The sequence below is a fragment of the Ixodes scapularis genome, unplaced genomic scaffold (assembly GCF_016920785.2).
Source record: "Ixodes scapularis isolate PalLabHiFi unplaced genomic scaffold, ASM1692078v2 PGA_scaffold9__187_contigs__length_104089568, whole genome shotgun sequence".
Lineage (NCBI taxonomy): Eukaryota > Metazoa > Arthropoda > Arachnida > Ixodida > Ixodidae > Ixodes > Ixodes scapularis.
This window is the reverse complement of record NW_024609884.1, coordinates 29885408-29905486: the sequence shown is the minus strand read 5'-3', so window position 1 is coordinate 29905486 and position 20079 is coordinate 29885408. Positions and strand designations below refer to the sequence as shown.

At 43.4% G+C, this 20079-nt stretch overlaps 1 protein-coding gene across 2 annotated transcripts; it reads left to right on the top strand.

The window, feature by feature from the left end:
- Positions 1 to 20074, top strand: LOC8040035 (diphosphomevalonate decarboxylase). Of its 2 annotated transcripts, XM_029982881.3 has the most exons (12): positions 1 to 292; positions 379 to 449; positions 765 to 832; positions 901 to 944; positions 8835 to 8978; positions 10582 to 10636; positions 12371 to 12515; positions 14255 to 14425; positions 16643 to 16765; positions 16952 to 17110; positions 18477 to 18542; positions 19220 to 20074. In XM_029982881.3, the coding sequence occupies exons 1-12, from the start codon at positions 211 to 213 to the stop codon at positions 19289 to 19291; spliced, it is 1200 nt and encodes a 399-aa protein (XP_029838741.2). In that variant the 5' UTR covers positions 1 to 210; the 3' UTR covers positions 19292 to 20074. The 2 variants fall into 2 exon arrangements, with proteins under 2 accessions (XP_029838741.2, XP_029838742.2); XM_029982882.4 differs by lacking the exons at positions 1 to 292; positions 379 to 449; positions 765 to 832; positions 901 to 944 and adding an exon at positions 7378 to 7591.
- The last annotated feature ends 5 nt before the right edge of the window (positions 20075 to 20079 follow it).

Sequence of the window (20079 nt, the reverse complement as noted above, 5' to 3'; positions counted from 1 at the left end):
CCCTAATCTGCTTTCATCATCCCAGAGCATCCGCTTGGACTCTTGCACGGCTGATGAGGATGAGGGCAGATGAGGGCATGAGGGTATGAGGAAAACGAGCTTCGCGGAGCGGACGCACTTCAGCGACTCCCAGACATCCGTCTCTGGGCGGCAGCTGTGGAGTGTGGAAGCACAGATACACTCACCTCGCAGACACTTCGTGTGGTGAAAATGGAGCACAGAACAAAAATTAGTGACAATCTGTACATGGCAACAGCCAGGGCGCCGGTCAACATAGCCGTCGTCAAATACTGTGAGTAATTTTTCCTTCTCCCGGGGACTCCTGCTTGTTGCGTAACTGACCAATGTGTGTGTGTGTGTGTGGTTGCCTGATTTCAGGGGGAAAAACAAATGAGGAGCTAATTATTCCTGCGAATGATTCTCTGAGCCTGACCCTCCACATCGATCACGTAAGTATTGTGGTGTAAAAAAGCTAACGAAAGCTACGCGGCCAGTGTTTGCTTCATTTGTATGCGATTAAACTCGGAATCCCTTGATCTGGGTTTGTCCCATATACCTATACTCTGCTCTAGCAAACACACCAAGCAAAGCAAGCACGTTTTTTTCCCCGATTTTTTTGTGCGTGTTTGGTGACATGTCTGTACTTTTTAACGGCCCTCGACGAGTGGGCTTTTTCCTGCTCAGTGAAAATGTTCCTGGTTCTGTCAACGAAAACAAATGACGCAAAAAAAAAAAAGCCATAAAAAAAAAAAAAAACGTTTCAGTTATGCGCCAAGACGACGGTCGCCGTTGGAAGGGACTTCAAAGAGGACAGGATATGGTTGAATGGAAAGTAAGTGAGGAAGACTGAATATTTCCTAGAGCGTGTGTTTTGCACTGCAATATTCTTATTCTTTGCAGGGAAGAACGTGTCACGACAAGAATACAAAACTGCTTGCTCGAAAGTAAGCTTGCCACCTGTTATTATTTACACTGATCAGCGAAAACATTATGACCACGCCTACACCGTGTGAATGAGTGCCCCTAGCTGACGCGTCATTTGCCTTATCTAACACCTGCTTATGCGGACGGTAGTTAATGGTTGCCGAGTGTACTTGGGGGTCATTTCGTCGACTACGTGTGTGCTGCTATAGCACCACCGTCTCTTGCGCCATCAGTGCCTCCCGGGATCGGTTTAAAGGGATACTGCAACGAAATTCCAGCGCCTATTTTATTGTCTGAATGTCAACCACGTTCTGGCCACACCACGGAGACACCAATCTTTTTTCTCAAAAATGCATTAAAACATTATTTAAAAGGAATAAGCCGAACGTCTTAACGTCCCTCGGAACATCAAAGCAGCACTGCTCCGCGGAAGTATCGTGGCAAGCTGCATGCACGCGAGCCCTGTCAAACCAGATTTCCCTTCTCTCCTGGCCTATTCAACCCCTGTGGGGAGCAGGGAGGAGCAACTAAAATGACTAGGTTGTAACTTGTTGATGACGCCAAGTGCGAAGCTCATAACCACGCCATCCCCCAATAGCTTTGCCCGTGCTGGGCGAGTTGATGTCGCGTCTCCCGGGATGCATTGCGCTCTCTGATAGCTGATCTTCGAGCGAAAATACAGGCGTGCGGTTGTCATTAGCAGATATATAGTTGATCATCATCTTATTTCTGAACGTGAGAGGTCAATTTTAAGTTTCGATTCAGTAATTCTTTTAAGAACCTATGGTATGTTCTGATGTGAAAGCGGCGGCTTACGGGAGTGTGGGAGTGGCCGTGCTCCAAGCTTTTGCAACTCGACAAAATAAATGACACTGTAATAAATTTGAAGGAAAAGTGTTTCAGGCTAGGAAAGCAGCTTTATGCTGGCGACCACCTCTTTTCTGTGAAAGAGGGTATGATTCATGCCGCGGCATCCAGCAGGTAGGCAAAGTCATAGCGAATTGTTTCGTGCAGATGATTCTACAAGGAGTGGCTTCTGGTGCTCATGCTAGCCGTGGCACCGTTTGCATTGTTCTTCTCCTTTTAAGTGTTACGTTTTACTCTAGCAATTGTTTGTGCCGCCTCGGCCTAATGGGGAGCTCCGTTTTTGTAAACCCTTTTTCCCCCCTTCGCTACGCCTTCTGCATCAAAGATGCTATCTGCTGAGTTCCCAATCTCGTTGCTGAGAGCAATGCAGGACGGCTGAAATGATCTACGGGAACTCCCTAATCTGGGCAAGAATCGCATTCGCAGAGCCAACGTGGACGACTGGCATAACGTGGGATTTCGCTGGCGATTTTACACCTGTGCTTTGAGCCTGGGTAAGACAGGAATCGCGGCCGTTATCGACGAGCCAAATACAATCAACGAGCTATTTTCGTCTAAAGAATGAAGCATGAGCAATAGTGATGCAAAACTATCGATAGTGTCCCCGAACTATCAATAGTCGACTATCGATAGTTTTTCGATAGCTTTTCAATAGTCGACTACAATAGTACTATCGATAGTAAAAAAAAAAAACTGTCGATAGTACTATTGATTACGGATTATGCAAACTTTTTTCAAATCGAAGTTTCGATGATCGAATCAAGCGGTACGAAAGGTTCGAAATATTTCGAATTTTCTCTATCGTAAAATTCGACCGAAGTCGAATTTTCGAACTTACAGCTAAGAAGTTCGACGCTTTTCGAACCGTCAAACTTATTACGCAAAAAAATTCGATCCTTTTCAAACTTATCACGCTGCAAAATTCGATGCTTGTCGAACTTCCAAACTTGATTGACCAAAAAATTCAATGATTTTCGAACATTCGAATTTCTTGCACTAAAAAGTTTGAAGCTTTTTGAACTTTCGAATTTCCTATGCTAAGGGATTCAATAATTTTCGAACTTTCAAACTTATTTATCAAGAGAATTCGAAAAGTTTTGAATCCTGAAAAGTCAGAAGTTCGACGAACTTCGAACTTTTACGGTAAAAGTTCGACATTCGTCGAACTTCGAAGGACCGGCAGACGGTTTCATTTAAATTCAAGTAGTGAGGTACATTCCTAATTTTTTTGTTCTCGAACTTTTACATGCGGTGCTGCGTTCCTTACGAAAGACAATGCCGTTTATTTCAATGCTTACTTTTAAAGAAATAAATTCCCGAAGGGGTGAGGAAGGACGACGGGTTTTTGACGATTATTGTTTACGCCAGATTTGAAGCGCGCTATAGCCGAAGCTATTTATGGTAGAGATGTTAAACTTTTTAAGAATGATCTATGTCTAGCCTAGGGTGACCACCCGTCCCGCGACTCGCGGGACTGTCCCGCATTGAGGGCTCGTGTCCCGCGTCCCGCAAGAAATTTCCAAATCTTCAAAATGTCCCGCATTTTATACTGTCGTAAAATTTACTCTGCAATTTATGGTGCTGCCGAACAACGGGGCACGGGGAAGCACGGAGGTCGCTGGTAATCGCAATAGTACAGCATGTTCTATCCAAGCACTGCGGGAAGTGACAGTCGTTCTCGCAGGAGTACCGATGCGCTTGCTCCTTTGCGCCTCCCCCCTTGGTAGCAAAGTATTGTAAGAAAAATTGCTCGCTAAAAGTTTAAATATAAAATATTGTAATTTTTTTTCAAATCGCTGGGTCAATGCAAAAATGCTGCTGTTTTTTTGTTTTTTTTTGTGTGTGTGTAGGCAGTCACACGAGGCAAAACCCTGCAACTCGCAACGGTCGAAAAAGAACATAATGTTAAAAATTTGAGTAGGACCGTGTTGATAAAAGTAAGCCTTGACAGGAAACAATAACTCGAAAAAGATTTATTGTTTTTTAATTTAATTTGATGAATTGAGTTCTATTGCAGTTGGTTTTTATGCTTTCAACTTCGACACATTTCACTACGAATTTAGCATAAAAAATATATCACTGGGAGTGAAAATTATTTTAGCCCAATTGCTGCAATACAATTTGCAGGTGCATAAACAGCACTGGATATTAATTGTGTAACAGACCCTCGGTTCGTGGTGCGCGTCTTCATAAATTTCCTATCCCCTCCCGCCCCCCCTCCCTTTCCCGCGTGTCCCGCATTTCGCTAGCAGGAAGGTGGTCACCCTAGTATAGCCTAGGTAAGTGTCGTCTTAAGATGTGATTATTGTTATTCAAGGTGAGTTTCGAAGAAATGTCCAAACATGTATCTACGTGCAATTATGCCCTAAACTTGGTATTTATTTTCGTCTAAGTTGTTTGAGGTATCGCATTTGAATTAACACCACAGACAGTACATATAATTGCCATCTGCAGAATACAAAATAATGTATTTATTGTTTTTTTCACGTTAAGGAATAAATTAACTCATGGGAGAAGATTTCTAATATTGTTCAAGTTCAGCATGTCATTAAAAGAAAACATTTTTTTTTGCTTCACGTTCCTGGGACGTGTTTCTTTTAGCCTGTACACACTTTGGTAGGAGAAACTTGTTTCGAAGTTCTGAACCTCTGAATATGCAAGAATACAACACTTCCGGCGAATTCTTGATAGTTTTTTTTTCTCCAGCTGTTTATCCCCACATTTATTAACATTTTTTTTTTTTTTTTTTACTACTATTGGCACAGGTATTTAGGTTGGAAAGACAGCTTTGAACTTCCGAACCACTAAGCATGTAACGAGTAGTGCCTTCTGACAACGAGTTTCTAACAATGACCATCTATGCAATCTTTTAGGCAGTGAAGAGCGACAGTAGCTATTAGCGGCGAGATGTTTTAGTGGCGCCCTCCTATGGTTCCCCCTTGTGACTTCATTACCTTGCAGACAACAAGTTCGATGGTGTTTGTAAATAGCATGGTGGAAGCTTGAAATCATTGCGCTCTCAAAGGAACACTGCCAACACCGTCAAAATTAAAGTTCTTTAATTCCTCTTATTTTCGTCAATGATAAATCCTTTTCTGATGTCATAGTCAGCGTTTGGCCAATCGTGGAAGGCCGACCACAGCGACGCTTTCGATCGCGCACGTCGCCAATGCATATGCAGAAATTCGACCACGGCCTCTTTCCCCGTATTGTTTTCTTTAACAGTTCGAAATATCTGGAAGGGGGGCTGAAGCCTCCCTCCCCTCCCCTCTCCCCCCCTCCCCGTTTTTCCTCTTCCGACGCCACCTGTATGGTAGAACGCTCCTCGACCTCGAGTTGTGTCGGCTTCTGTGCTTTTTGCGAGGCGATTCCTCCATCCCAGAAAATAAACCTCCAGGACAATTGCAAACTTAACTTACTATATGCCAGCGTAACTCGGGCGGCATTCGATTGGATTACTACCAGCGTGCAAGGGGTGGGGAGGTAGTTTGCCAGGTCGCTTCAAGGTTTTTTTGAGCCTCAACCTCCTGCCCGCCCCTGGCCATTTCGAACTGGATGCGTATCGTAAAACAGTGTGTTCGTGTGATCACTGTTGAGTGATGCAAATTAAAGACCCCCCCCTGGGGCTGGCGGTCACAATTCTGATCTATGGTCACACGTCACTCTGTGCTGGCAAACATTCCAGCACATCCGGGACACTCGTCGTCTCATTTAATTGCCTGATCAACTTCGCAGAGTCTAGATATCACACCATAACTTTTCTAAACTTGATTTCGTGAAAATGTTATTTGAAACTGAAACTGTGGAGGAACTTGAAAACCGGACTTCTAACTTTGAAAACTTGGACTTGAAAGGAATTCAAAATCTTCGAAGTTTTTTTTCTCGAATTTAGCGTTAAAAGAGAATCGAAACCTTCGAGCTTTTCTAACTTTATGCAGAAAAATATCTTCGAATTGTTCGAACTTCATGTCTGTAAAAATTTGAAGCGTTCGAAGTTTTCGAATTTCATTTCCACAGAATTTCGAAATCTTCGAATTTTTCAAACTTCAGATCCCAAAAAATTCAAATTTTTCGAATATCTCGAATTTCAAGTTAAAAAAGTTTGAAGTCTTCGAATTTATCGAACCTCAAGTAGAAAAATATTCGAAATATTCGAACCCGAAATTTTAGAACCGTGAAAGCTTTAAACTTTTTCAGTTCGAAACTCCACTGTGATTGAAAGTTGCGAATTTTTCGATTTCGAACCTCGGTCGATACGAAAATATCGAAATTTTTCGAAATCGAAACTCAGTTCGCTTCGCAAATATCGAAACCTTTCGAAATCGAACCTAGGGTGGTTCGCGACATCCCTACTATTGATAGTCGACTATCGATAGTACTATTGATAGCTTTTCAATAGTCAACTATCGATAGTACTGTCGACAGATTTTTTTACTGTTGATAGTCAAATTTCTGGTGACTATCGATACTATCGATAGTACTATCGATAGTTTTGCACCACTATGGTAAGTGCTTGGGCTAGTTGGTGTCTCGTTTGAAAAAATAAAGCAAGAAAAAGAGAAGAGGGATCAACGGAAATTACTAGTTTTGCAAAACTATCGATAGTAAACCGTCGACAGTACTATCAATAGGATTACAATAGTCGACCGTTGAGTTTTCCCATAGCCGATTAACAATAATTTTCCGATAGTCGACTATCGATAGTACTATCGATAGCTTTTCGATAGTCGACTATCGATAGTTTATTCAATAGTCTACTATCGATCATACTATCAATAGTTTTTTTTACTATCGATAGTCAGATTTCTTGGGACTATCGATACTATCAATAGTTTTGCACCACTAATGAGCAGACACAAAAACACAGTGAAGTGTGTTTAGAATTTATCTATAAAAGAAAATGTACAGACATCCTAACCGGCAGAAAAAAGAATGTATAAATGGACTTTTCATATTTCGAGAATTTCAGGACAAATATCAGGGACTTGTGTGTAAAGTGACACAGCCATGTTAACTGTATGTTGTTTTTTTTTGTTTTTTTTTAAAGTTTTGTTCAAATACCTGTTGCCCTTCTTTTCCTTGTATATAAAAAAAAAAAAAAAGAAAAAAAAGGGGGTCTAGGCAAGTTGGTGAGGCTTATTTCTTTCTCGACGAAGTAAGCGCTGCAGGGTTTCTAGTTTCTCAATTCACAAACTGCCACAAGGGTTTTGCACCAAAAGAGTGGTCAGTGCCAGCTACAGGCAAATCTGCATCATGGACATCATGCATCACTCTTTAATGTGGCAAGTAGAACTGCTTCCTACAGCTTGCCCAGAAATTGCTTAAATGTCACTAAGGATAGCTTGTCAGCTTTACTCATTCAGCCGTTGAGGCAGCCGTACAGGAAACAAAAGAATCTGATTATTTTTGTTCGTAATGCTGCAGACAACATAACAGGGCTTGGGAAACGCTGGCTCGCCCGCAGAAACGGAGTGCTGGGAACATACCAATAATTTATCTCTTGACTAGCAGCCGGCGCCACCTTGGGAGTTGGAACAAGTATTTCGGAAACTGCAAACCTCGGAGATGGCGAGGCGTTACGTCCAAGCCTAATCACAGAATGTGGATGTCGGAGGCTTTTCGTTTGGTGAAGCAAAATAGGTGGCTACCTGTGACTCAGCTGACAGCTAATAGATTCAATGCAGATCAAGATACAAGCATTTCTAAGCACACAGTTCATCAAACTTTGTTGGATATTGGGCTCTGCAGCAGGCGACCCTCGCGACTATTATGCATGCTGAGGGTGAATCAGCGGTATTAGGTCGGTGGTCATAATGTTTTTTCTGATCAGCGTATTTATTTTCTACAGAAACCGCACAGCTCCTGCAAATGAGTGGAGTGCACTGAAACATTTTCACAAAGGTGTGTTTAGATGGTGCATTTGTCATACTCAAATATCATAAGTGTGGGTTTTGGGTGGAAAAAAACAAAATGTAAGGCCTCAGATATCCTGTTTTTTTTTGTTTTGTTTTTTGCTTTTTTTTATGCACAGGGAGGAAAACGGAAACAAACTGTTTGGTTGGCGCCACTCACAGACGGTACCACGCACGCTTTGATCTGCTTTCGGGTGTTCATCTCAAAAAGCTTTGCACGTTTTTGCCTTCTGTGTTGCCATGTGCAAAGAACAGCGTCAACCAGACGAGCCGTTTTCCTTCCTGTGCATAGGAAAAAATAATTTTTATGCTCAACTTTTTTTCTGGGATCTGCACTTGTAAAATTTGAGGGATAAATGCACCACCTAAGGACACCCTTGTGAAATGTTTAATTGCACTAAATTCATTGGTTTATTTATACAAATTTTTTTAGGCCCAAATAGTGCTTGGAAAATTTCAGTAGAAGAGCAAACAAGGAGCTGACACTGGAGAATATTGCAAAGGTCCCCATGAACTAATGACTTTAGTAGAGGTCTGCGAATACTACTTCAATCATCCCTAGCACAGATCCCTTGCTTCAACAGTGCAAAGAGAGCCAGTATGTTGAGGATTTCCCTGGCATTGGGAAGGCTTTGAATGATGCAGTGCTAATCGATTCAAACCACTATCTGCACACCCCTAGACATAAAGTTAATGCAGTGGCATACTAACTTGTTTTTGAGTGGGGAGGCAAACCAGACCCCCCCCCCCAGGGCCGGGGGGCGGTGCCCTTGGTATCCCTTAGGCGCACTGGCCAGTGTTTGCCCTGCCCAGTGGCGGCTGTTTCAGGGGGGGCGGGGGCAAAACACATGCCTTGCCCCCCCACTCTGAGAACTGGGGGGGGGGTCAAGCGCCCCCCCTGCTCCCCCGGTTGGTACGCCCATGAGTTAATGACATAAGGTACTTGTTTGACATCATTATGAGGACTCCTTTTTTTTACTTGCCACCGAAGCACTATGTCAGATGGTGCTATTAATTTGGGTAATTTTACAATATTCTTCCTTTATTACCTGCTCATGCTGTTGCCACCTGTTTTCTTTCTGTCATTGACCAACTGACCTATCCAGCATTCTTGTTTGTACTACATTCCAGTTCGCAAGAGAAGCCGGGAGTTTATGCACATGCACAATACCGGGCTCCCTGATTACAGTGACTGGCACCTTCACATCTGTTCCGTGAACAACTTTCCGACAGCCGCTGGACTAGCATCATCTGCTGCCGGCTATGCTTGCCTTGGTAAATGCACCTCATTTACAGATGGGAAATATTGAGCATGGCAAACTGTGTTGTGTTTAGGTCAGTGTTGAGTAAAGTGCATCTAAAAAGTACTTGAAGAAAGTACAAAGTAAATGAGAGGTTATGTACCTCAAGTAAAGTAGTAAGTATACCGGGCACAATGTACTTGAAGGGAAGTACAGTCTAACACTTTTATAATGAAGTCTGCGGAATCAGCGATATTTTTCGTAGTAGAGGTAACTTCGTTGTAGTAGTTGAGCGTGAAAAGTCAATTGCGCAAAACCAAATTTGAGTTATCGCATATTGACGTACCTGTGCATCATTTGAGCTGCTTTAGAAAAAAACTATAGCACCAAATGAGCGACATCAGAAACAAGGTTTTGTATGTTGACAGTTCTTATCAAAAGGCGGAACGGTGGCCAAGACTTTTAGCATATCACAGGTCGGAGCACGTGGGGCAAAAGCTCGTGCTGCAGAATCTGGGCATCTTAAAGAGCAACTCCGCTCAATTCTGAAGATTTCGGGATAGTGAGTGATTTCGCATTAAAAGGCCCTAGTAAAAGACACCACGTCATTTGCTTTGCGAAAAATGGGATATATATTTTTAAATCGAGTTTTATACACGAACAGAAATTAAAACCGAAACTTCGGCTCTGTCCAGCAACATTGGCCTCGGGCCGCCAAGAACATGGCTATCTTGTGGTATGAGATGTCATGTGATCCTCTAACAACGACGGGCGGGATTGGGGCAGGCGTGTGCCAGGCGCAAGTGTCGTCTGCTCTGCACTCTTCACTGCATTATGGTGTCTACAACATTCAATGACGTCTGAACAACTGCGATATAAATCTGCGCACGTTTTTCTGTAGTGTGAAGGAAACTCCGAGAGACAATAATCACAAACGGTGAGACGACGACAGTGGTTGTGATGCGGGAGATGGCGGTAAGGGCGGGACCATGGCAGGGCGGCCAGACAGCTCCCAAGTAGCATGCTGCGCAGGCGCGCCGAGAGGAAACATTGCTGACGTCGCCTGTTAAGCTTACCCGGAGAAATAAAAGCAAAAGGGGGCAATGGCGATGACGTTCAGCTCAATGTTGGCTACGCCCACGCCATAGCCTTGACTGCGTTGTTGGTTGCGCCTCAATTCGCCTGCCCGAGTCAGCCGATTTTGGTAACTTGGCGAGTTGCAAAGTTTGCCGGACCGTTTAAGAAACATTTAGACAGAACTAGGTATGTCGTAATATTTGACAAACAAAAATGAATGGAGTTGCCCTTTAAAGGAATACCTCAACGAAATTTAACCCCCCATTTTTTCGCGATTACATCTAAATATTGAGTGGGCGCTTGCCCGGTATTTTACGGTAGGTCGTACAGCACATATCCTTCAGGCACTGCATTCATATTGGAATCCTGGACGACTGTATATATACAAGCGGTAACTTAGCATTTTGACCTTCTGTGCACAGTTGACAATTGTCCTGTACTGCATTATTTAGGACAAGTCAACAGAGAAGGGCACTTGTTTATGAAGGTGCTTTTTTTCTTTGTTGTGTCTTCATCTTTGTATTTACAATTGTGTCAAATGTGCTTTTTCTCATTGACAGTGAAGTCACTTGGGACCCTGTTCCATGTGAAAGGAGACCTTTCTGCCATTGCAAGGTGACTTGAACTGAATGTTGCCAAGTCAGAGAAGCATGCTAGGGTGGTTTTAAACACAAACGGGCAAAATGGATGTGTACATACTATAGTATGCATGCATCTGTATTATGCTTCTGTGTGTTTTGTTGTTTTACAAATATTTTTGACTGATGAAGCTTTATAATGATAAGATATATATTGAGTCAATCGAAAGTATGGCGCAGAGGTTCGTCACTTACTCCCCACATCCACTGCCAGTTATTTATAATTTGTTAAATTTAATGAAAGAATGAAAGCAAGGCTTCTGGATAAATGCTGTACAGTGACGTCTCTCATAAACTCTATAATACAATACTTATCATTACTTACTGTATTGTATATTCTTGCTTTGACAGTCAAGTGAACCAATATGCTTTGTTCCTCGCTAAGTAAGCAAGAATACATTAATAAAAACATGGTACAAATCTGTGGAAGGTTTATGCACTTATTCGAAGATACAAAGCCGAGAACATTACATTAATAAAAACATGGTACAAATCTGTGGAAGGTTTACGCACTTAGTTGAAGATACGAAGCCGAGGAAATTACGCTCCAAATTCATTCTGCCTATGCTCTGTCACCATCCGCACCGATTGGAGCAAACATTACAAACATAGTCGTTTGCCTTTAACATGCACTTCCGCTTCACAAGCACTTGAGACCATTTTCCAAAGCTAGGAATGTTTGCTGCCCTTGCTTGTATCGGCGAGGAGAATATGTAGAAGTTTTATCTGTCCCGTGCCTCTTGTGCTGCTTCCCACCTCGTGTGGCAAAATGAATCGTTCCAAAAGTGTGATTTCCAGAACTTTCTTTTTGTTACTATTTTTGCCAGTTTAACACCTCTCCATAATAAGAAAAATAGAGTGGGCATATTTCATGCTTTTGAGGCATAAATACAATGTTATGAGGACCTTGCACTATATTCCTTTGTGAAAACTCTAGCATGCAGATTTTTTAATGCAAAAGCATTAAATGTCCATTGGAGCGCCGTCGGCGTTGTTTGTGACCGCAAAAAATGGGTCAACTAATTCAATGCCCATGGAGCGCAGCCAACGTTGTTTGTGACTGCAAAAAACGAGCCACTAAAGACAGGGTGGCGCGCGCTCGGCATCTCTTCTCTCCCCCCGCTTGGGTCATGTGTCAGGCATGGCTGGAGGCCCGGCGGGGAAGTGGGGAAGGGGGGGGGGGCGCTGCCCTGCGGTTGCTTTTGCTTTTCTCGGTGCCGAGGAACATGGCAGCGCTTGAAGCCTCTATATCGTCGGCGGCTGCAGCCTCGGCAGTAGTTAAACGTGGCCGTCCACGCCAGTACACCGCAGACGAACTAAGGGAGCGGAGAAACGACATTCATGCTTTTGCATTCACAACTCGTAAGAAGTGCTTAGGTGTCTCATTTGTTTTTTGGTCACCAATCCCTCGTTCTTTTTTTTTTTTTTTGACACTTGCCTTTTATAGTTTTTTTCGGAAACTATAATAAAGAGCAACATTCTCAGTCTGCGAACACAAAATCCTTAAGAGCATTTAATTGTCTTTTACTACATATGAACTGACATATATGAGCATTCCAGGTAAATGAAACCAGGAAGATTGGATGTTGACTCTTTTATTGCACATTTATCTGCACAATAAAAGAGTCAACATGGTAAGTGCGGGAAAAAATGAACAAAATAAAAATTTAAAATCTTTTCTACAATCATCCGTGTATGTGCTGCCTTGCAGGCGTGGCTCTGGCAGTGCTTGCCGAAGCATGTATGGTGGCTTTGTCGCCTGGCTGAAGGGCCTGAGGCAGGATGGAAAAGACTCCGTGGCCAAACAGATAGCTCCCGAAAACCACTGGCCCGAGATGCGAATAGTCCTATTGGTGGTGAGGTGTTTTGTCTCTGTAACATTGAAGGCACACGACTCTCACGCTTTATATATATTAGTACTCTAAACGCCCATAACTGGAATTCAAGCTCTGGCCTCATCCTGGCCATATGGAAGCCATCCTACTCCGAGCTATTGCTGTTTTATGGTTTCTTGTCACGTCTCACTTACCCAAATGCTTGTTTTTTGCCTACTGGCATCTTAGTGGTATTACAGTAAAAGTGTTGTGCTTGCTTGTTCCTGAGCAAAGCTGTTTGCAAAGGCGGAAATTGGGTCTACTTTCGTAGCCAGTGTGAACAATACATTCAAGAGTGTGGTGCCCCGTTCAGTCAGTGCCATACAGGTATGGTGCCTGGAACGCGTTTCCGACTAGTTTGTTTACGGCGTCCTAAAAAGTGGTCCCTCGATTTCTGCCTGATGATGTCATGAAGAGTCACGCTGTTGCCAGTCGCAACCTTGACAGTGTTGCAGCAGCGGTGGTGGATGTGGCAGATGCCTGTTCTGCTGCAGGTCACCCTCCAGCTTGACAGTCCACGGAAGCCTAGGCAGCCAGGAGTTGGGAAACCATGACGACGACAGCGACACTCGCGTTCGCTCATACTTTTTGTCGGGGCTTCCAGCACCAACTGCCAGAGTCTCGACATTCGACAGTACAACACGCCGGTTTCTGTGACGTCATTTGTTGCCACTTCGGCACCGCTTTTGATACGTGGGTGGGAGAGAACACTAAACATACCAGTCGAAGACATGTTCTAGGCATCGTGGTGTGGGTAATGCTCTATGAATGATAGATGTACCAGTCGTGACCTTGCTGCCCACCTCTTTGCCTTCTGCTACTCTCATTGGCAACTTTTTCTCTCATCTGTCAGGCAGCACTGATAGTGCTTTCCACATTCACTTTCGTATTGGCTGCAATAATTCCATATGTCAGATGAGTGGGACATGACTGGCTCTTTTATAGGGCTTGTATTGCAAATCCATTTATTACTTTTTTTTTTTTTTAGAGTGTAAACTTGCTTGTTTTTGTAATTTACTCTTACTTGGACTAACCTGAACTTATGCAACCTGACTATTTTCCAGAGAATTAAATAAATGTAGAGTCCACTGACTAATCTTACCCTGGTTTGCTCCAGCTCTATCTCCAATCTTTGCGAGGCACCCAAAGCCTCAACTGCATTGTTATCCTGGCATTTGTTTCAGAAATGCTTGTGCAGAGTCATAACACCGACGATTCAGATCCCTGCATCGGGGAACAATTACTGGCTTACCACAACCCGGGCTTTCTCCTTCCCTGTATTATCCACTTTTCCACTCTCCTGGAAGTCTGCCAGCTGTCCTGGAAAACCTGGACAAGACAGATGGATGCCCTTTTCCCATTTCATTTTATCCCATGTAAAGAAAGAGTTCACAATGATGGTGGTGCTGCATTCTCATGTAACTTTCATTTACAGAAAGTCACCATTCTGCTTGAAGGTTTCAATAACACTAGAAAATGCATACATTTTATCTAACCACTTCCCAAAATAATTGTTGCCAGATAAACTAATTGGGATATTAACAAACAGTTTTCATATCGGTCAAGTTCGGTATCTTAGGTCGGTAGCCCTTACAAGTGAACCATTAGGCCCCCTCTCCACTTAGTGTTGATTCTCAGGAAATGCCCACCTGCCGACTCGATTGGCATAACGCTGTAGCACTCGTGGCAGGTCTGAGCACTGCTGCCATTGCTTTTGACAGGTGAGCGACGTGAAGAAAGACACCGGTAGCACACAAGGGATGGAACTCTCCATGCTGACAAGCAGCCTGTTGGAATACAGAGCTACCAAAGTGGTACCACAGCGGATGAAGGATATCACAGAAGCTATTGTCAACAGGAACTTTCACAAGTTTGCGGAGATCACAATGCAGGTTAGTATATCCTGCTCGCCATTTTACCAGTGCAAAAACTGTGCAGTTCAATCAGCCGTATAAATGCAAGATTTATTCTGGGTGGGTTGCACAGTTAGTGTTAATGTCGATCAGCTTGTTTTAGTGGGATCTGTTCATTTATTGCTTGGAGCAACTTTGGAGCAAAGTAGGACATTAGTTGATTTCTACACACTGGCCTGACAAAACAGCTCAAAACAATCACTGCAGACTGATCCTAGTTCATTGCCAATTTATTTGTTTATACTGTCAACTCTAGTGGAGTTTTATGTTGTGGGAGGTGGTACACCAAATTGACTACAGACAAGGCCATTTTAAAAAGCATACATTCCAGAACTTATTAACTGAGTTGTGTAGATAATGTTGTTTAACAGACGGTTCCACTCCGAGATAGTTTGAGGAAAGGAGAAATGTGGCCCAATTACCAAAACTGCAAAAGAGCAGCAGGTGTAGCCATATAACCAGTCCTGCGGGAAGGTGCATAATAGTGGCAGATGTACAGACCAGTTTTTGAAAGTACCGGTTATCTGGTTATTTCAATTACCGAATGTTTCAAAAACCAAATAACTGGGTATTTTAATAACCGGTTACGTTACTCGGTTGAATAATACTCTGGATATTTGAATATTCACATAGTTTCTGGTACCGGAATCGCGATAATTCGGCCGAACAATCTCGATTCTTGCAGCAGAATTGAGATTCTTTGGCCGAATTAAATGTTTATCCCTGCAGACTTTCACCCAGAGGTTTTACCTCTGTCGCCTGCTTGTTTTGAAAATTAAGGGGTATCTTCAGAGATCATTCATCGATCCAACCATCGCACCCCTTGCAGTTAAGTCGAGAACTACATCCATGGGGGCATCAACATTCATTATTTGCTTGCATTTCTTGTGCAGTGCTCGGGTGACATAACCGAACGCCGCGTCAGCGTTCAGCTGAGGCCCGTGTTCAGTCAGTGAAGCACCAATATAACACAAGTCCCCGCTGAACACTGACGCAGCACTCAAGTCAAATGTTTGCCTCCGCCTCCATCGACGCAGAGTCCAGAGGCCTTGTGTTGGGTAAATACAGAACTCTGTGGAAAACAAGCTGGGCAAAGCACACCCTGAATTTCACTCTGTTTGCCATTAATGTATTATTTTATAATTATCAGAGGAACATGATGCATTGTTTGTGATTTTAGGACTATGAAGTAAAAATTAAATAAAAGCATTGTTATTGCTATATGTGAGATAATTCGGAATAACCAGCTTGCCAAACCAGCGATTCATATTCGAAAATTAGAATAACTTGATAACCGGCTTTTGAAGATGGATTCACTTCTCTCCGGTTGAACCGACTATCTGGTTTGATGGATATTTGCATGCTCTATACTCCGTTTCACGATAACTTGGCGAACTGTAAAGGCTGCGGCCCCCGCGACCCAATAAAGGCGCCGGAGCAAGGCACGGGATCCCACTCCATGGTTGAGGCCGCCGGGGCCTTGTTACCGCCACAGCAACAAAGCCCTCTGCAACAAAAAGTAGTTTTATGCTTCTTTTTCTTTTAACAGCAACTGAATTTGCGCGATTCCATCTATAACGAGAAGATATGAAGAATAAATGATCGCAAATTTGTCTCAATTATATTTAAACCAAAAAAGTGATGCCACATCCGTATCCGCTTGATTTGTTTTCTTGTAGCGCCGTGGTCGTTGCGATCGCCAGCGATCGCTGTCGTGTAATTGGCCGTTTCCGCTCAAAACATTGAATTGTGCCCTGGCATTAGCACCTGTCACAGATTTGTGGCTAAATTGAGCACATGGCTGTTTCATGAACTGCTCCCGAAGAGCTCGCTATTCCAGCGGACGGATATGTTGCTGCGGTGGGTGTTCATCCAAAACTGGTTGGTTTTGAAGCAGACGACTCTTGGCTAGCAGACGACAGCTGGTTCCTCCAAGCTTCGCGCCTCTCGTTTGGCGTAGTGACACAAATGCTCCCGTGACGTCGGGTCACGTGCTTCGCTCAGACGCTCTTATTGAGTCGCGGGGCCCTAGCCTCCACAGTTCGCCAAGTTATTGTGAAACGGAGTATAGTGTGCAAGGAGTCCATAATATAGCACTTTCAGTTGAGGCCAGCTCAGCCTTGCTTAGGTCAGCCAGCTTTCAAGTATTGATTTCAAAGTCTTGAAGTATGCTTTGCATTCATTTTTTCTTGACAGGAAAGCAATCAGCTTCACGCAGTGTGCCTGGACACTTACCCTCCTATCCGGTACATGAATCTCGTCTCATGGGACATTGTGCACCTTGTTCACCGCTACAACAGGTACTATGGTACCAACAAAGTAAGCATCATACTTGTGACCTTAGTGGCACATCCATTCTGAGCAGCCTCTTCAGTGTCGGCACTTCTATTGTGCATAAACGATAGTCGTAATATCAACTCTCAGAGGGGTATGGTCAGGGCCTTGTAGTAGGAACCCTACCCTTCTTGAGGCCTGACCCACTACGGTTGCAACCCTTTTTCCTAGCTGGCGTATTCATTTGATGCTGGGCCCAACGCTTGCCTCTTCATGCTGGAAGACTCACTCTCTGAAGTGCTGTCCATAGTGCAACATGCATTTCCCTCGTCTCTCGGGAACTCGGACTTCTTTCGTGGTGCGCCTGCAGTGAGAAGCAAGCCCCCTATGGTGGGTATTGTTTTGTGCTGCAGTTCCCTCTTCAATAGGTGTTGATTGCAAACTTTGCATAGGCTTAGTGAATGATATTAGCAGTGTAGACAGAAAGTTTCAGTGCTGTAGAGCCTTCTATGTCTCCAAACAAATGTACTTTTTGTTATAAAATATGTATAGAAAGTAAAAGACTAAATCCACGAGTGCATTCATCATTTAATCTTATTATAAAAAGATAGTTTGACTAAAATAAAGTTTATACTTAAACATGGAATGATAAAAAATGCATTCCAAGTGTCCTGATCTCTATCATTCATATAGCACCAAGGCACTAAAAAAGTAGTTGATGGCTAGTTAACTATGCAGCAGAAATTAATGAAACTTTGTAAAAATATCCTTCAGATGCTGGTGGACCTAATATAACATCCTTCAAACTCAATGTTTTTGTTCTAAAAAAGAATTTTTCTATGCCATATCTCCCCTTAAAATATTTCACTGATGTCCTCATAAAATGGGCATACCATCCTAAAGAAAAGAATGCTCGATTGTGTTTTCATACTGCTTAAACAAACATCTGCTTGACTCCACGCATGGAACTAGACGACCATTACCGCAAGCGGTTGTGACCTCACCGAATCATTCTACTTGTTCAGCACGTGTGGTCAGCGATGGACTAACCCTATTGTTGGTGACAGGTCAAGAACAAAGTGGAAGCTCCTCCCACCTCTTTCCACTTTAGCAGAGCGAAGGCTGGAGAGGAGGCAGTCTCCTGTCCAGCGTTCACTCTGCTAAAGTGGAAAGAGGTGGGAGAAGCTTCCACTCCATTCTTGACCTGCCACCGACTATAACTGTGCCAGCTATAGTATGAGTGGCGTTTGCAGCATGACTTGATGAACTGGCAGGCCCAAACATCCTATGTATCCTCAACTTGATAAACTACCTTTGTGATTGTCAGTAATTTGCAGATCCCATCGAAATCGAGGCACATACACCAGTATGATCAAAGCTCGGTCATTTCTTTGTTTGCTTGCATGATTCAACGAATGTTTTACTAATGAGAGCCAAGCAGAGGGTTTCAAACAGAGCCAACTGTGGATAGCTTAATTACCAGCTTTTTAGATAAATACCCAGCTGGCACGATGAGGTATCTACAACTAGCGTTATGTATACCCCCAACTCCTTCAGCCTGAGACACAAATGAGGGGATAAATGCAGATTCTTTGTGTTTCGTGTCAGCCCCCTGCACCCGTTTGAGCCACAGTCTCAAACTCCAGGAAATAAATCTCCACCAGCTTGCCTCCGTGCTCAATATTAGTCGCTAACTTAGAGCAGCCCAGTGTCTGTCAAGGGGGCACCAACAACTTGTCTCTAATTGCTGTTTCAGGAGCTCTTGGAGCATTTAAACATCACTCCTCAACCAGATGCAGTCAAGTTTTCTATTGTCACTAATGTGAGTTCACCTTCTTTCGTTTGGTCAGGTCATAAATTACTAGAGCTCATTGCCTCACTATTTTAAGCTTGGAAGGAGCTTGTTTAAAGGGAAGCTGAAGCGGTTGTGTATTTGAGAGAACACATTTAAATTGTCTTCATTTGACCTCCAGGATCTCGAATGTAGAAATTATTTTTCAATTTAGTGCATGGAGGCTGCAGAAATTTATATTCAAAGTACCGCTGAAGGCCCTCCTTCCCGTAGTACGACGTCACAAAAGGAGCTTTGGATTCTCCGCTATCGCGCTCTCCAGCGCCTGTCAAAGCTTTGCACGCATACTCTTGCTATTTTTAAAAAGGGCAGAAAAAGACATCGCGACTGGTGCCAGTGCGGGGGAATACACCTAGCAAGCTTGCTACTGCACGCGCGGCCCTCGAGCGACAAGCGCTTGGCGGTTGAAAGATCCTTTATGATGTCACGTCTGGTCATAGGTTTTTCGCGTTTTCTCGCTTCGAGTTGCATCTTTGGCGAAAACGAATGTGATATTCAGGTTCATGTGATAAAACTACTCGAAAATCAACCTCTAATTTTTTTTTTTTAAATGTTTGAGCTGCCTGTAAAAAAAAAAAAAAATTTAAATAAAGAGGCAAAAAAAATGATTTACCTGACTTTTTTTGGTGTATCTGACTGTCTCCCAGGTGGGCTGTGGACCAGTATCTGTCGATGATCCCGAAGAACATATTTTGGACATTCACGGGTTTCCCCGCTGATTTGTACCCTTCCAACTGGAGCATCCACAGGATGCCTCTTGTTTTATTGAGGAAGTCTTCTTCCAAGCCACAGTGGCAAGAGTATACTTTGTAAGTTGGTTGGAAGGAAAACAAGTATTTTTTTACTTGATATTTTAATGAGGTTTGCTAAGTACTCCCAACTGCTTAGAAATAATTACTACCATCATTAGCAACACCGTGAGAGCAAAGCCATGGCCTGTCCTGTAAGCTGCCAACCAGTGCCTCAAGAACTTTTTGGAATACAAGGATAGGCACAGTGCTCACCAGACTTATACAGAACACGTAAAGTATGTGTTATGTCGAAAAAGCACTAGCTTGGTGGCAGCTGAAAAACAGCTCCGTTAATTAGCGCCGAATGGAACTCTGCCGAGCAGGGGAGGCCTCTCGCTCGAAATTGCGGCTTTGCAACTGGGGTAGTGTAGATCACTGGTAGGCAAGTTTGTTGCGTTGTCTCCTGTACCGCCGCTATTTCACCATTGAGCAAACCATCTCCCCTGCTCGGGCAGGTCCATCGAGCGCTACATAGCGTGCCTTCGAGATAAGGCAAAGTTTGCATGTTCCGTATAAGTTTGGCGAGCACTGTACATTGCTTCTTCTTACGTACACCTCTGTTACGTGCAGTATCAGAGTGCAACATGTAATATGCTTCTATTGTGGCTGGTGCCATGTTGTAATCTCGAGCCACTAACAGGATTGACCGTGGAGTATCGTGGGGTGTAACAAACCAGGGTGCGTATGAAATTAAATGAGTTATTTTTTGTCTACAA

What these genes read in the sequence shown, in the direction of transcription:
- LOC8040035 (XM_029982881.3), top strand. Translation starts at nt 211, where the DNA reads ATGGAGCACAGAACAAAAATTAGTGACAATCTGTACATGGCAACAGCC. An exon ending in GACCTTTCTGCCATTGCAAG is followed by an intron (nt 10,637 to 12,370) that starts GTGACTTGAACT and finishes GCTGCCTTGCAG; the next exon opens with GCGTGGCTCTGGCAGTGCTT. An exon ending in TTGCGGAGATCACAATGCAG is followed by an intron (nt 14,426 to 16,642) that starts GTTAGTATATCC and finishes TTTTCTTGACAG; the next exon opens with GAAAGCAATCAGCTTCACGC.